Source organism: Lingula anatina, chromosome 5, assembly GCF_051362555.1.
Source record: "Lingula anatina isolate TDL-2025a chromosome 5, LinAna3.0, whole genome shotgun sequence".
Lineage (NCBI taxonomy): Eukaryota > Metazoa > Brachiopoda > Lingulata > Lingulida > Lingulidae > Lingula > Lingula anatina.
In genome coordinates this window covers 2710253-2724186 of record NC_141771.1, presented here as the reverse complement: position 1 = coordinate 2724186, position 13934 = coordinate 2710253, and the positions used below count along the sequence as shown (strand labels likewise).

Sequence of the window (13934 nt, the reverse complement as noted above, 5' to 3'; positions counted from 1 at the left end):
GAAAAATTCATCACAATATTAAAAAATCGCCATCTGATCTGATAACGACGACGACTAATCGTGTTTTCAAATCGACTGATCTGATAACGACGACTACAACTCGTGTTTTCAATTCGACTGACCTGATAACGACGACGATTAATCGTGTTTTCAATTCGACTGATCTGATAACGACGATGACTAAACGTGTTTTGAATTTTTGTATAAACCGCCGCCCAAACTGCTTCTCTGACATACAGAATTCTGACATTGTCATTCTAATGACATCTCCAGGAAACAGTTTCCTAAATAAGTCCTTGGGATGAGGATGAAACATTGGAACTCTGTACTTCAGTGCCCATTATTAAAGTTAATAATTTTACCTTTAAACATCACACTTGGATGAATCAGAATTTACATTTTAAAACAACATTTACAGCAAACAGCATTTATAGCTTACTGCCCCAAATTAACTTCACCTGCACAGCGTCTACAAACAGTTTCTTCTGCCACTCTGGACTGGGCCTCTGTTGTGTTGGCACCAAGATGTGACATACTCACTACCAGGGGGTGCTGTACTAGCATGAAGTCTCTGGATCCTGAATGTTGAATCGTTTGAACAACTTATTACTATGAAATCTTCTGACAAGTTTTTATCTCTAGCTTCTTAATTGTAAAAATAAAAAATAAGAAAATAAAGGATTTTTCAAAGAGCAATTATTATGATAGTAAGGTGATTATAAATGAATTCCATGTATTATCCTCTAATAAATAAAGCTTATGAACAATATACAGGGTATTGAAAACTTTTCTTTCTTTGTTCCAGTGTCATCCTTCATCCCCCCCCCCCCTAAAAAAAAGGGGGGGGGGATATGCTGAGAAAATGCTATCAGTTCATCCATTTTATTACACCACAAATAATGAATTCTGTCATCAAGGACTTAATAATCATATTATTTTATGCCTTGAACAATTTGCTCCTAATAATATTGACATTGAGATCTGGCATCCACCATATCTTCCACAGGTGTAACAAAAATGGAGGCACACAAGTTATTTTTAGTGCAATTTCTATAATTTTCAGAAGCTGTGATGTGACTCTATCATGGGAGAAGTCTTTCCTTCAATAATTGTTTTCAATTTCATATGAGTTAAATGTACAAATCAAATATTATCACATAAATGTGTAATTTGTAAAGAATAACATATTTTGAGATTCTAGTTATAAAGTAACTTAATTTAATATGTAGTTGGTATCTTTAAATAATGAAAATAGTTTTTCTCTTTTTATCAAATGATATTTATTAGACACAATGACCTAAATCTTTTCAGACAAGATAAAATATAAATTTATATCGACTGTATGAAAACAAACTATTTTATTGTGGTCCCTTAAAATCGAATGATGAAAAAACTATTATATTATATTATGGTCCCTTATCTATTAATATAAGATATTTGAAAACTTACTCTCCATTTGTTTGGCAAAGAGTTGACAAAGCATTAGGAACTTTATAAATGAAAAGAATGCATATTTGCCCGTTAGGTATTCTACTGCATGTATATAAACTTATGTGTAAACTTATAATAAATCCAAAGAAACACCCATGGCAAATTAAAGAATATGAAACTAAATATTAGTATATGCCGACTTAAATAACTGTAACATAACTAATTCAAATAAACCATCAAATGAAAATTATCAGACAAAGATTGGTCCCTACTTGTACACACAAATATTTTACCCTCAACACATTAGTTATTGACAACATAATACTGTTATTTGTCCTTTAACCTCATACCAAAACAAAACAAGGCAGCAAAGCTGTCAAATGTACAGACAAAAAGCAGAAAAATAATGCACAAAATAGGATACTGTCAATTCTGATGCAATAATACATAATGCTTAACTGCAAATTCAGCATCAAATACCATTGAAAGTAAAATGTGTAACAAGCATAAGGCTTCATGCCTATGAGAGTTTATACTTTGAAAATGCCAGAATGAGAAAAGGTGAAAATTTCACAAAACTTGTATAAATTTAGTAAAATTAGTAAAAAAACAATCCAATAGAGCTGTTTTTCCAATAAGAGCTGTATGTCAGTCCTAAGAATAATTTTTTAACTTAAAAAAAATAACTGACACTGTTTTCTCTGCATACCATTTATGGTGGCAGTACACAAAGTTGGTTTTTGTCAATTTTGATGCAATATTACAGACGCAAGTGACAAATGTATGTACAAACACATCCGTGTCTGTACATCAAAAGACAAAAATAGAGACATGGGTCATATAGCCATAAGGTAAAATCCATACTACTCAATGCCCGTGGTTGGGATAAGGGTTTTTTACACAGAAAAGTATGATAAATAATATAACAAGTAAATACAATGCTCTGACTTTGGTCCCCCTGGATATTGAGAATTTTATTTTGTGCTGTGATTCATAGGACAACCCTTTTTATGCCATAATTCTCCTATATATACACATATTATGCACTGGGTTTTAGCATGTCCCAAAAAGTAAATATTACACTACTAAAGTTATCAATCATAATAAAACAATTTATATTAAGTAATCAATTGGTAAAAATATGGCTATACTCTCCAATAACAGGTGAATCGAAGTCATACTTTTGGACATTTGACCTGGAAAAAATTTTGATCATATTATTTTGTTATGATGAAGTGCTTTACCCAAACAAAACAGTTTGAATTAACACATGCTACTGGCAATTCATGAAACTTGCCATTTATCATAATTGCTAAAAACCAGTTTAAGTTGCAAACCAACCAGGTCAGAAAAAAACTTTTTCTATCATTCCAAAACCGACAAAACCATACTCAGTTAAGCTTCATGTAGGACAGGTGCCAGAACCACCACACCCATGGGAAAAGATCCACTCTTGGCAAAATTATATCTAGGTGCATGGAGGTTAGATGGTAAAACATTCACATTTTCCAAAAAAAAGAACCCCTCTTTGAAATTACTGGCTACAGGCCTGTTCATGGATGAACCTCATGAGCAATATTCTTGATCAGTCAGCCAACAGTGCTACACAATGACCCAAAGTGCCTACTCATCAACCAACCTATTCCATTTATTTATTAACTTGTATCATATATAAAAATCCTAGGATGAGACCATTAAATGTGATACACCACAAGTCATCATTTAAGTTTTTCAGCAGCATTTGTGACCCTCCATTTGTATGCTTTCCACAAGGTCCCAAGTCAAATAATGTCAAAGGTCAAACCAGGTCAAAGGTCATCTAGAATGCCACCTGCTGCACCATGTTGACATGTAGCTTCAGAATATCCAGACTGCTGATTGGTTGAGATATCCTCATGATTCCCCATGCTGCTCCATTCACAGGCAGAGAGCCAGCATAGGACAGAATGCTAGCATTGGCTCCAGCCAAGGCTCCTGGAAAAGTGATGAGTTGTTAGACATCACTTGTCTTAGAATTACTAAAGGGGCCATTCAGAATAGATGATCCAAGCACTAACTGATCTGCTAACTGATCTGTGGACTAAATATGCCCACCCCCACTGCAAGAGTGATGCAATTAATTCCACAGTGGTCTCACCACCTCCACAACTGCTGTCGCTGCGGGAGCCTAGCAACTAAACCTCGGAGCTGAGATTTAATCTCTTGAATGGTACATGTTGAGGCAGGGAGAACATCTGCAATCAGCGACACCAGTTTTGAAGTGTGGTTGGCCATATTTGGTCAGTGGATCACTTAATGCTTGGCTCATCTATTCTGAATGGCCTCAGAGATAGCGATACCAATATGGTCTTGGATGTATGGAGACAAATGTATAGAAACAAAAGGGTGACAGACTTTATCACTGTGTTAAGTAGGAAAGTTGTAGGTGTATTTAAGAAAAAAATGTTAATAAGTTTTAATTGTCCCCAGAATAGTGTGATACGAAAATGATTCATGTACTAAGAATGTGAAAAAAGACCCTGTATGTGGCTCCACCTACCTGCCACAGCTGGCATCACCTGAGGGTTGGCCTGACTCTTGTACACCAACACATTGCCAGCTAGAGATACGGGAGTTGATACTGAGGCTCCGTTAATCTGAGCCAGCATGGGTGTTCCTGCTGACACGAACCCTCCCACCTGGTGAATAGCTCCACCTTGCTGCTGTACTACCACAGAGACAAGACACTCCAGCTGGGTAGGTACCTGCTCCTCATGGGACGTAGACAACTAAAATATATTGATTTTTTTTAAATTAAATTAAACGATATTAGCTAATAAAGAAGGGACATTTTTGTTTACTGTAATATTTTCAAGTAGAAAGGCATATACATGGAAAAGGAAATTAGGATACCGATTATTTAAGTCATGGTGTGGTGGGGCGTTGGGATTGGAGGAGAAAATGCCTTTGATCAATAAATAAATAAATAAGACCACTCTGAGATCAATCCATTTTGCTGAAAAATTAAAATCTCACCTCAGTATAAATTACATAAACTGTGGTTTATACATTGATACATATTTTTCACTATGGCCTTTATGGAAAGTCAAAAATTTCATATTAATTAATTAAGTTTATCTGAAAACATGAAATAAAAAGTATGTCAAAAACACTCCTCTTATTTGTGGATACTATAATAAAAAAAATTCATGTACATATTGAATGGTTTTACAAAAAAAAATTCTGAATGCAAACGTTGATTTTTCTCTTTAATGTCGGCCAGGCCTCTATAATAAGGCAGGATTTACTGTAGATAGAAAATACTACAGAATTTATTTCATAACTTCTTTTTATAAAAGGAAACTTGAGAAGGATTAAAAGAAAGTCTAAAAGTATAATGAAATATAATCAGACTGGGTTTGTTGATATATTCTGCATACACGTTGTCTAGATATATGTATTCTAGATTTACTATCATAGCAAATTTTATTAGAAATTAAAGAAAAACTACATTAAAAGATATATATATATATATATATATATATATATATATATTAAATAACTTTTTTCAAGACCCCCTTTTCTGTCATTTTCAAACCCAAGACCCCCCCCCCCCCCCAATTTTTGTTTAAAAATGTCCAGGGCTCCCCATCTTCTCCTCCACCCTCTTCCTACTGACTGAAATAATGAGCTGTCCCTAATTATCAAACAATATCTGAAAATTCAATTTTCAATTATTTGTTTCTCTTACACTTCTAAACAATACTGAAATGGTTTTTCTGATTACTACTATTTGGATTAATTGTAAACAGTGTTATAGTGGTAAGCCTTTTTATTTTTGAGGAAGGGGGGGCATTTTCCAATAACTCATTCACTCACTTTCACTCCATTATTTTAACATTTTAAGCTAAAAACAAACAAGGTACTTTTAAGCCCTAAACCAGTGCACTTATCAAATTTCTGAATTATCATTTGGAACAGCTCATTTGTATGTTATAATCAAATTTTTTTTTTTAGAAAATGAACCAATGAATTAATTTTACTCAAATTTGATAAGTAATTACCATACCTGTATGCCCTTTTCCTTGGCCAGGGGAGGAGCATTGATGAGATTGAGGTTATTGTCAGAATACTCTGATAACAGACCCACCAAGACAGCTACACCAAGATAACTACCTGCTTTCTTCATACCAGATCCTGAAATAATAATTTTAAAAATGATTTCATTCAGTGCACATGTCATGCATATATATATATCAAGTGTGGCACCAATAAACACACTTATTTGTAACAAGGCAGCAAAGCTGTCAAATGTACAGACAAAAAACAGGAAATAACAAAATAGGCTACTGTCAATTCTGATGCAAAAGTACATTATGTTAAACTGCAAATTCAACATCAAATTTTAATTATGCTCAACAGGTAATACCAATGTAAGTAAAATGTGTAACAAGCATAAGGTTTCAGTCCCATGGGAGTTCAAGTTCACACTTTGAAAATGTATAACTTCCAGAAAAAGAAGTCAATTAGACTGCTTTTCCAACTCCAGCTGCATTTTAGTCCTGTATTTCTTTTTTGAAAGTTTGGCAATCATAAGTAACATGGTTTTCCCATAATGGTCATCATGGCAGCAGCACCCAAAATTGTGTTTTCTTCTATTTTGATGCAATATTACATAATGGTTAACAGCATAATGACCATCAATTTTAATAATAAAATATTATTATCATTGATATTCAGAAAATGTGACTAGCAAAGGTCTTCAGGCCCATGGAACTTCAAAGTCACAACTTGAAAATGCCAAAATGTAAACAAGACAGCACTGTTCTGAAAAGTTTTTTTCCCATTTTTAACAATTTTTTTAACATAAAACAAAATTAACAGTTTACTGCCATTTTTATATGATCACCTTAAAAAATTGATGAGATGGGAAAAATATCAATAGAACAGTGTTAAATGTCCAATTTCCTCCATTCTGAGATTCTGGACTTAGTGAATGATTGAATCTGACAAACTGCAATGATATAAGTTAATTTCCATTTTTTAAAAACTCTATTATACAATACACTATAACAAGTTTACCATCATTTTTACAAAATCAACTAACAATGTTGTAAAGATGCAGGAAATGTAAAACAAACACTTTTACGTATCTTATTAGTTAAATAATGAGACTGTTAACAAGCCTAAGAATTGAATCTGAGGAAATGTGAAAAAACAGCATAACTTCTAAATAATGGCCCGATTATACTGATTTTCGAACTCAACCTGTCCTTTAGTAAGATTGACCACTCCTGTGAGTTTCATGACAACAGGCCTATCGGTTTTCCTTGAAATGTGTTAACAGTGTTGCATATATGCTGAAAAGTGAAAAGACAGCATAACTTCTACAATAATGGCCCGATCATGCTGATTTTCGAACTTGACCTGCATTTTATGAATGTCCATCAGCTCTGTAAATATAAAGCCAAAAAGTAAAACTGTGGTCTACTTATCATATTAACGCTGAAAAGTGCACGGCGACTGTACATAAAAACGACCAGAACCCTGACGGCAGCAGAGAGGACCCTTTGTTTCAATATGGTGCATCAAACAAAGTCATCAGCATCCATGACAAATGGATTTCAGCCAAGTTGATATTCAACTCACTTTTATATTAGTTGAGGATAGGAACGTTTCAGCTAGGCTACATATGTCCCGACTTTTTGACAGATGTAAAAATCAAAACTCTTTGTTGAGAAATGAACAAATTGAACTGCAAAACATTTAACCCTGATGGTGATATTGTACTTCACAGAATATCATGTATGAAAGAAAAAGTATATGTAGCACATTTATTTCTTTGGAACTTTTTCTTCATGCCTTTCTTTAAGATAAGAGGAGCTATGGAGAGATATGGATATGGAGAGATAACAATATTTATGTATTAATTAAACAACTTTTGCTATGATACTTATTCCATAAATTTTATTTATTATCAGACCACATTGGTATTATGTAATCATATCTAGTCAATATTTGTACATTTAATTTGCTTTTATTTGGGAGCAAATTTGTATCATTTACTATGTACATGGAGGTACGTGTATTTCTGCTACAGATGCATGCTTTAAATCTGGTAAGTAGAAAAACATCCTGTTAACATTGCACAACAATTTGAAGCCACAGTTTCATGCATACTGATTCCACTTAGGTTTAAACTATATACAATGTAAATATTGTGCATGATAAAGATACTTGATTTGGAACTAAAGATATGTCAGGTTGTTTGTTATGTTTCTCTGTGCATGTAAAGTGGAACAGTTGGTCAGATCTGGAGTCATGGGGCCTTAAAGTTAATTCTTTGATGACAACTTGCTGAAATTAACTCAACTTATTTATTAAAGAGAAAGCCAAGTTAGATGTTTCACAATGTTATCATCTGCTTATGATTTAATGTTGACTTTATTATGGCTGCAATATTGATCAATTTCTTTATGGCTTCACCTTATTAACCAAAATTCTACAGTTCTGTTCTCTCTCCAGACTATATTCTTGTATATTCTATTTAGATGAATTGTTTTATTGTCTCGAGATCCCTACATCTTCATTAGCAACTTCACAAAATATAAATTAAACTTTATAATTCTTCTCCCTAATGCTTATCCATCACAAGATTGCACATAGACTAGCTGCTTCTCTGTCCTCTCTGGATAATTTTTATAGCTTCTCAAATGCACTATGACCATCACAAGACTCATAGTTTCTATTCTGTTCTCTCTAGTTCACGTTCTTCTGGTCTTACTAAGACTTGTCTTATAATTCCTCAGTAAGTCACCACTTACATTCTGGCTATTCCACTACTAGTATGTTATTTTCTATTAGTCTACACTGCATTCTGTACTCACCATATGTTATAACTTGCACCTGGGTATTGCTGTTCACCTCCCCTGCCAGAGATGCTGCCAATCTCCCCAGGGCTTCCCCCAGGGTAACCCAGGGTTGAGTTGCTGGGCTGAGAGCATTGCTTAAGGCTTGAGCATTTAACTGGAAGAGTGAGACGCGTAACTTAAGGACTGATAATAAAAATATTAGTCTTCACTGAACCAAAAAAAAAAAACGGTTTTGCACACCCTTGGCAATAAAATTAAATTGTTGCTTCAGATGGACCTGCACGTATGCTATATGAACTGTGTGAATTGCTATCAATTTCCAAGACCTTGTTTCAACCAGAAACTTATTAGTTTTTCATTATTGACATATTTTTTACATATACTGTAACATGTTTTGATGTCCACATTTACAGCAGTTACAGCTTACCGCCCCAAATAAACTCTTCCCCTGCATAGCATCTACGAACTGCTGCGCTATTTCTTCCGCTACTCTGGACTGAGCTTCTGTTGTGTTGGCGCCAAGATGTGGCGTACTCACCACCAGGGGGTGCTGTACCAGTGTGAAATCTTTTGGTGGCTCCTGAATGTTGAATTGGTTGAATATTTTAGTACCACGAAAAAATACAAAAAGCTATCAAAATCTATAGTTTGTTAGTATATTGTGAAAATGTATTTACTGCTATATAAGCAATTTTGGTTTTCAAAGAGCAACATTTAGTAAATTGATTATTACTACATTTTAGGTAATTCTCTAATAAATGGCACTTATGTGCAATATATTGAAGACTTTTTTCTTTGTTCAAATGTTATTCAAACTCAAATATAGTAAATAAAAATCAAGTACAACAGCTATCAGTTTAACCATCTTGCTACAGCATAGTAATAACACTGTAACAATAATAAAACTCAATCCAATTAATAAATTCTGACATAAAACACTCAATATTTGTATTATTGTATGCCTTTAACAATTTGCTCTAAAAAAATTGATACTGAGAACCTGGTGATCATTTCTCCTTCTCCTTCTCCAAGACAATGCCTTTTCATTGTACTTCCTTGAACATTTCCCCTAATAAGTCATAATAATAAGTCATAATAAGTCATAATAAGTCAGTACTTGTGATTTTCACCAACCTGTATAAACACATCAAGAGCTGCCCCGCCACATTTCCCAGCGTTCAGTGCTTCCAGCAATGCCTCCTCGTCTACAATTCCACCCCTGGCAACGTTAATTATCTTGACTCCTTTCTTGCACTTAGAAAATACTTCAGCATTTATCATATCTATAAAAAAAGAAAACAAAAGTTAGTATAAAAATTAAATCTAGTAGGGGAGATGTCTTTTTATGTGCTGGTATAAAAGACCAGCTATCTGGACTTATTTTGACAAAATAAAAGTTTTAAAAAATCAACTTGACATTGCACTATAATTTTCATTTGGGAAACTGATAATCTGAGCATCACTGGTGTGCTTAAAAAATCTAAAAATTTGCAAACAAAGTTATTCAAATTACACTTACTTTTTGTTTTTGGTATAAGGGGAGTATGCACAGTAATGTAATCAGCCAAGGGCCACAGCTCTTCTAGAGACATCCACTCCACCCCAAACTCTGCCACCACATCAGCTGGAATGATAGGGTCAAAACCTATCGTCTGCAAAATGAAAGAAAAATTAAGAATCACATTAAAAAACGATGAACATCATTGTTGTTATATTTATAACCAACATGTACACAATTAACTTCTGTAAGAAAAAATGTAACAGCTGATGATGCTTTCTCCAATTTCCTTAGAGTGAAATCTCCTACTTCTCTCAATACAATATAATAATAATAATAATAATAATAATAATAATAATAATAATCATTTGAAAAATATGTTTCCCCACAGATTACATTTTGACAAAATGTGAAATTTAAATAAAATAATTTAAATTATTCAAAATACACCATTATCTTTAACTAGCAAAAAACAACAAGAACAATCATTCCATAAGTAAAAAAAAGGGATATCAGCAACTGCATGTTAATCTTACCCTCATTCCAAAAGACTGCATCCTAGTGGCAACCTCCTTTCCAATTCTGCCTAAGCCCACAATGGCGAGGGTCTTGCCAAAAATTTCTGACCCCATAAATTTCTTCCTGTCCCAGCGCCCTGCTCTCAGAGAGTCGTTGGCTTGCGGAACTTGCCTGAAATAAGGTTGATCAGTTGAACTTAATAAGTTCCTTTTTATTCCATATATCTAATATCTATTCTATATCATGTTACTCTGAAAAATGGATATGGACCTGATTTTATTTATTTAAAGTTGCAAACAAAATCATACAATTTTGGAATTAAACACTCATATAAGGGCAGGGTAAATAATAACTTTAAAAAACTCTACTCTTGAGGGGCATGTATTTTTGTAAGCAATAGTTTGTAATATGCCTTTTTTCATGTTTTTAGGATAAGGAATCCACCTCTGTTATGTTAGCAATGTAAATATGAATGCCTTTACTACATTTCAAATAGAGTTTGGTTACACCAGTTAAAATGTTTTTTTTTTTTTTTTTGGAGATTTACCCTACACTACAGTTATATAAAAAAAAATCTTTCTTGAAAACAATATTTATTAAATCAATTTCATTCCTTTTTGGTGAATCAAATCTTTTATGTTAAGAGTTAAGTACTCACAGAGTATATCACACATGCAATGACAGCAGTACAAACACAATCACACATGCTCACAATCAAATACACACAAACACAGTGACACACACATATATACACATGTATACAAGCATGCACGCGCGCACACACACACACACAGGCATTATCTACCTGCTAAGGGCACAGACCATGGTACATGTTAGCTCTGCTGCACTCAGTGTATTACCCCCTGGCGTGCTGAAATACAGTGAAATATCAAAATCATTATTAATTAAATGCACCTAGTTGGGCAAATAGACAAGTGCTTAGACTACTTTATTCATATAGCTGAGTATGTAATTGAAACAGTTCTCACAGAATAAGATGTGCATTTTGTAGCAATATAACAAGATTATTATTAGTATTTTGGAACACTCCAAAGTTAATGTTTTTCTGTCAAAATAATAATAATAATAATAATAATAATAATAATAATAATAATAATATCATACAGCCTGATACAGGCCATGATTGCAATTTCCATTTAAAAAATTAGGCAATATAGGCCACACATATATCTTATATACTTACTTCATCACAATAATCCCCTTCTTGGTGGCAGCATCACAGTCAATATTATCCACCCCTGTGCCAGCGCGGCCGATAATCTTCAGCTTGCTGGCTGCAGCAATGACATCAGCAGTAACTTTTGTGGCTGACCGAACGATAAGACCATCATATTTCTAGAAATATAAGGGTGTAACATAGAGGCTGTGAAGTTGGCCACTAGTCCTATGCCCATGGCCAGTAATTTCTCTATTCAGACTAATAGATTTTTCAGAATGTGTGAATTTAGTTGTTTGACATGGCCATTAGATTTTTTATACAAGTTTTCAAAAGCACTTTTGATTTGTTAAAAAAAAATTTTAACATATTTGATTCTGAATAGTAATGAAAAAATAATTGAAAAAATCATGGTCTTGTTATATTACGTATAATATCGCAATAGGTAAATTCAATTTTTTTCAATTTTATTCCGAATTCCTGATTTTCTGCTCCAGACCAGTACAGGTAGATTTTAGGAAAATAGAGGTGCAAATGGCCATGCAGTAATAAGGGACTGTAAACTGTGTCAATGGCAGATTGTGGAAGGAGAGGGGAGAGAGGTTGAAGGGAGAGTTTACATAGCAGACATCATGATGGTCTTCATGCACTGCCCCCCCCCCCCCCTCACCCAACCTCAGTTTAAAAAAAAAGGAATCAATACATGTATAATTAGTCTCCTTCTGTATCAACTTTTTAATGTGTTTATATATATGCAGGAGCATTATGCAAAAAACAATTAATTAATCCACATACCCACATACCTCCCCCTCCCCCCCCAAATGCAACCCCTCTCTTTCGAGCAAAATTTAGATGCAAGTATATATATTACGATTTAATATAGCTAAGGGTAATATAAATTATATATTACACTGTATCATTATTCATAAATTTGACATACATCACAAATATAAAAAGTTTTAAATATCACTTGTCTCAGCTTCTCATAACTGATATATGGTCCCCCCCCCCTCATCCCCTGCAAGTAGTGATCTTCCCCATAGCTTGACTTTAATTTTACTTAATTTTAATTTTCAATAAATAGGACCTGTAATGTTCTTAAAATGTATTAACTACTCCACCATTGCACCCTAAATATTCTGTTCTTACATGTGACTTAATTTATACTACCCCCCCCCCCCTCCCCCAATGCATGTCTGCCTTAATTTAATCAGTTAAATAAAAATTCCTACATAAACACTATGTACACGGGGAACATTGCATCAGCCACTCAGCTGCATTCTGTACAGGATTTGAATTTTATTTCAATTAAAGACCAGTTTAACTTCTGTGTTCAAGATATCAAGATTTTATTTCCTCAAAATGGCATTGAAAAAAAAAAAACGTCTTCCCATAAAATATTGATATGCCTAGGCAAAACAGTAATGATGTTTATTTACAGTACAGCTATATTATGATCATTGCTTTTACATTTCAAAGTATATGTAGAACTGGAGCAACTCATTTCGTCAACTCATCCTTATATTACATTTAAACAACTCATGCACAAATTTTCCAACGACATGTCCACGAAGTCCTCCCTGACATTTATCCACTGTCAGCTGTAACTGTTTACCAAGATAACAAACTAGGTCGGAAAACTACCCTAAGGAAGTCCCTCTTCAATATAAGCGCAAGATAAACCTAACACAATATGAAGTTTGTGATAATTATTAATTTTCAAAAAGCCCTTGAATTGCGCTAGAAAGAATGCAACGCAGTGATTTTCACCGGCCGGCAATACTTGATCACGTGGCGGTCGAGACGCAAAGTAAACAAAACTACTCACCGGGATTTCTTGAATGAGTTGCTCTTTTGTTAATTTAGTGTCCTTTACGACGTCAACCTCGTTTGCTTGAAGTATCTGGACGCATTTGGGATCAACCTCATCACTAATAAGCACTTTTTTAAGCGTAAGAGCCATTGTACTGTTCTAGTGAAGGAGAAAACCACTTTACTGGTTACGAGCTGATGAAATGTGCAAGGGAAGAGCCCATAGGGGTATTATATCCTCAAACTAGGTCACTTGCGGTGAAGGTCACGAGTACACGCACCCAATGCATGGATGGAAGAAAATACACCTGAACAGAGGGGTGACATAAGAGACTGAATAAAGGGGGGGGGGGGGGGGAGTGAGAAAGAGTGAGTGAGGGAGAGAGAGCGAGCGAGAAAGAGTGTGTGAGAGAGACAAAGTAAGAGAGAGATAATAACACTTGCACAAATTTTCATCCTACTGTACAATTAACAATTTATACATAAGAAAAATTAGATTATTGAAGAGTTTCTTAAAGAATACTTAGCACAGACTTTAACGTTTCCAAGCTCTCTTGGAACTCACCGCACTACGTCTGCCAGAAATGACAGAAGCATGCTGATAAAAGTGACGAGTTTTCAGGGGCCCTGAAACTTTGGGTGGGTA

The 13934-nt window shown here is 34.2% G+C and overlaps 1 protein-coding gene across 1 annotated transcript; it reads right to left on the bottom strand.

Annotated features, from left to right (window-relative positions):
• Positions 1-1255: 1255 nt before the first annotated feature.
• Positions 1256-13526, bottom strand: LOC106168268 (D-3-phosphoglycerate dehydrogenase). Its single transcript, XM_087012916.1, has 11 exons — positions 13305-13526; positions 11504-11655; positions 11105-11170; positions 10317-10470; positions 9802-9934; positions 9417-9565; positions 8710-8862; positions 8298-8436; positions 5480-5607; positions 3971-4199; positions 1256-3405 (listed from the first exon to the last, which is right to left on the bottom strand). The coding sequence occupies exons 1-11, from the start codon at positions 13437-13439 to the stop codon at positions 3251-3253; spliced, it is 1593 nt and encodes a 530-aa protein (XP_086869042.1). The 5' UTR covers positions 13440-13526; the 3' UTR covers positions 1256-3250.
• Between the last annotated feature and the right edge of the window lie 408 nt (positions 13527-13934).

Excerpts from the sequence above, each read along its gene's own strand:
- LOC106168268 (XM_087012916.1), bottom strand. The coding sequence starts at position 13,439 with ATGGCTCTTACGCTTAAAAAAGTGCTTATTAGTGATGAGGTTGATCCC. Across the intron at positions 8,437-8,709 it reads GGAAGAGTTTATTTGGGGCG|TTAAATGCTCAAGCCTTAAG; the intron begins GTAAGCTGTAAC and ends TCACTCTTCCAG. Across the intron at positions 5,608-8,297 it reads GGTGCAAGTTATAACATATG|GATCTGGTATGAAGAAAGCA; the intron begins GTGAGTACAGAA and ends TTATTATTTCAG.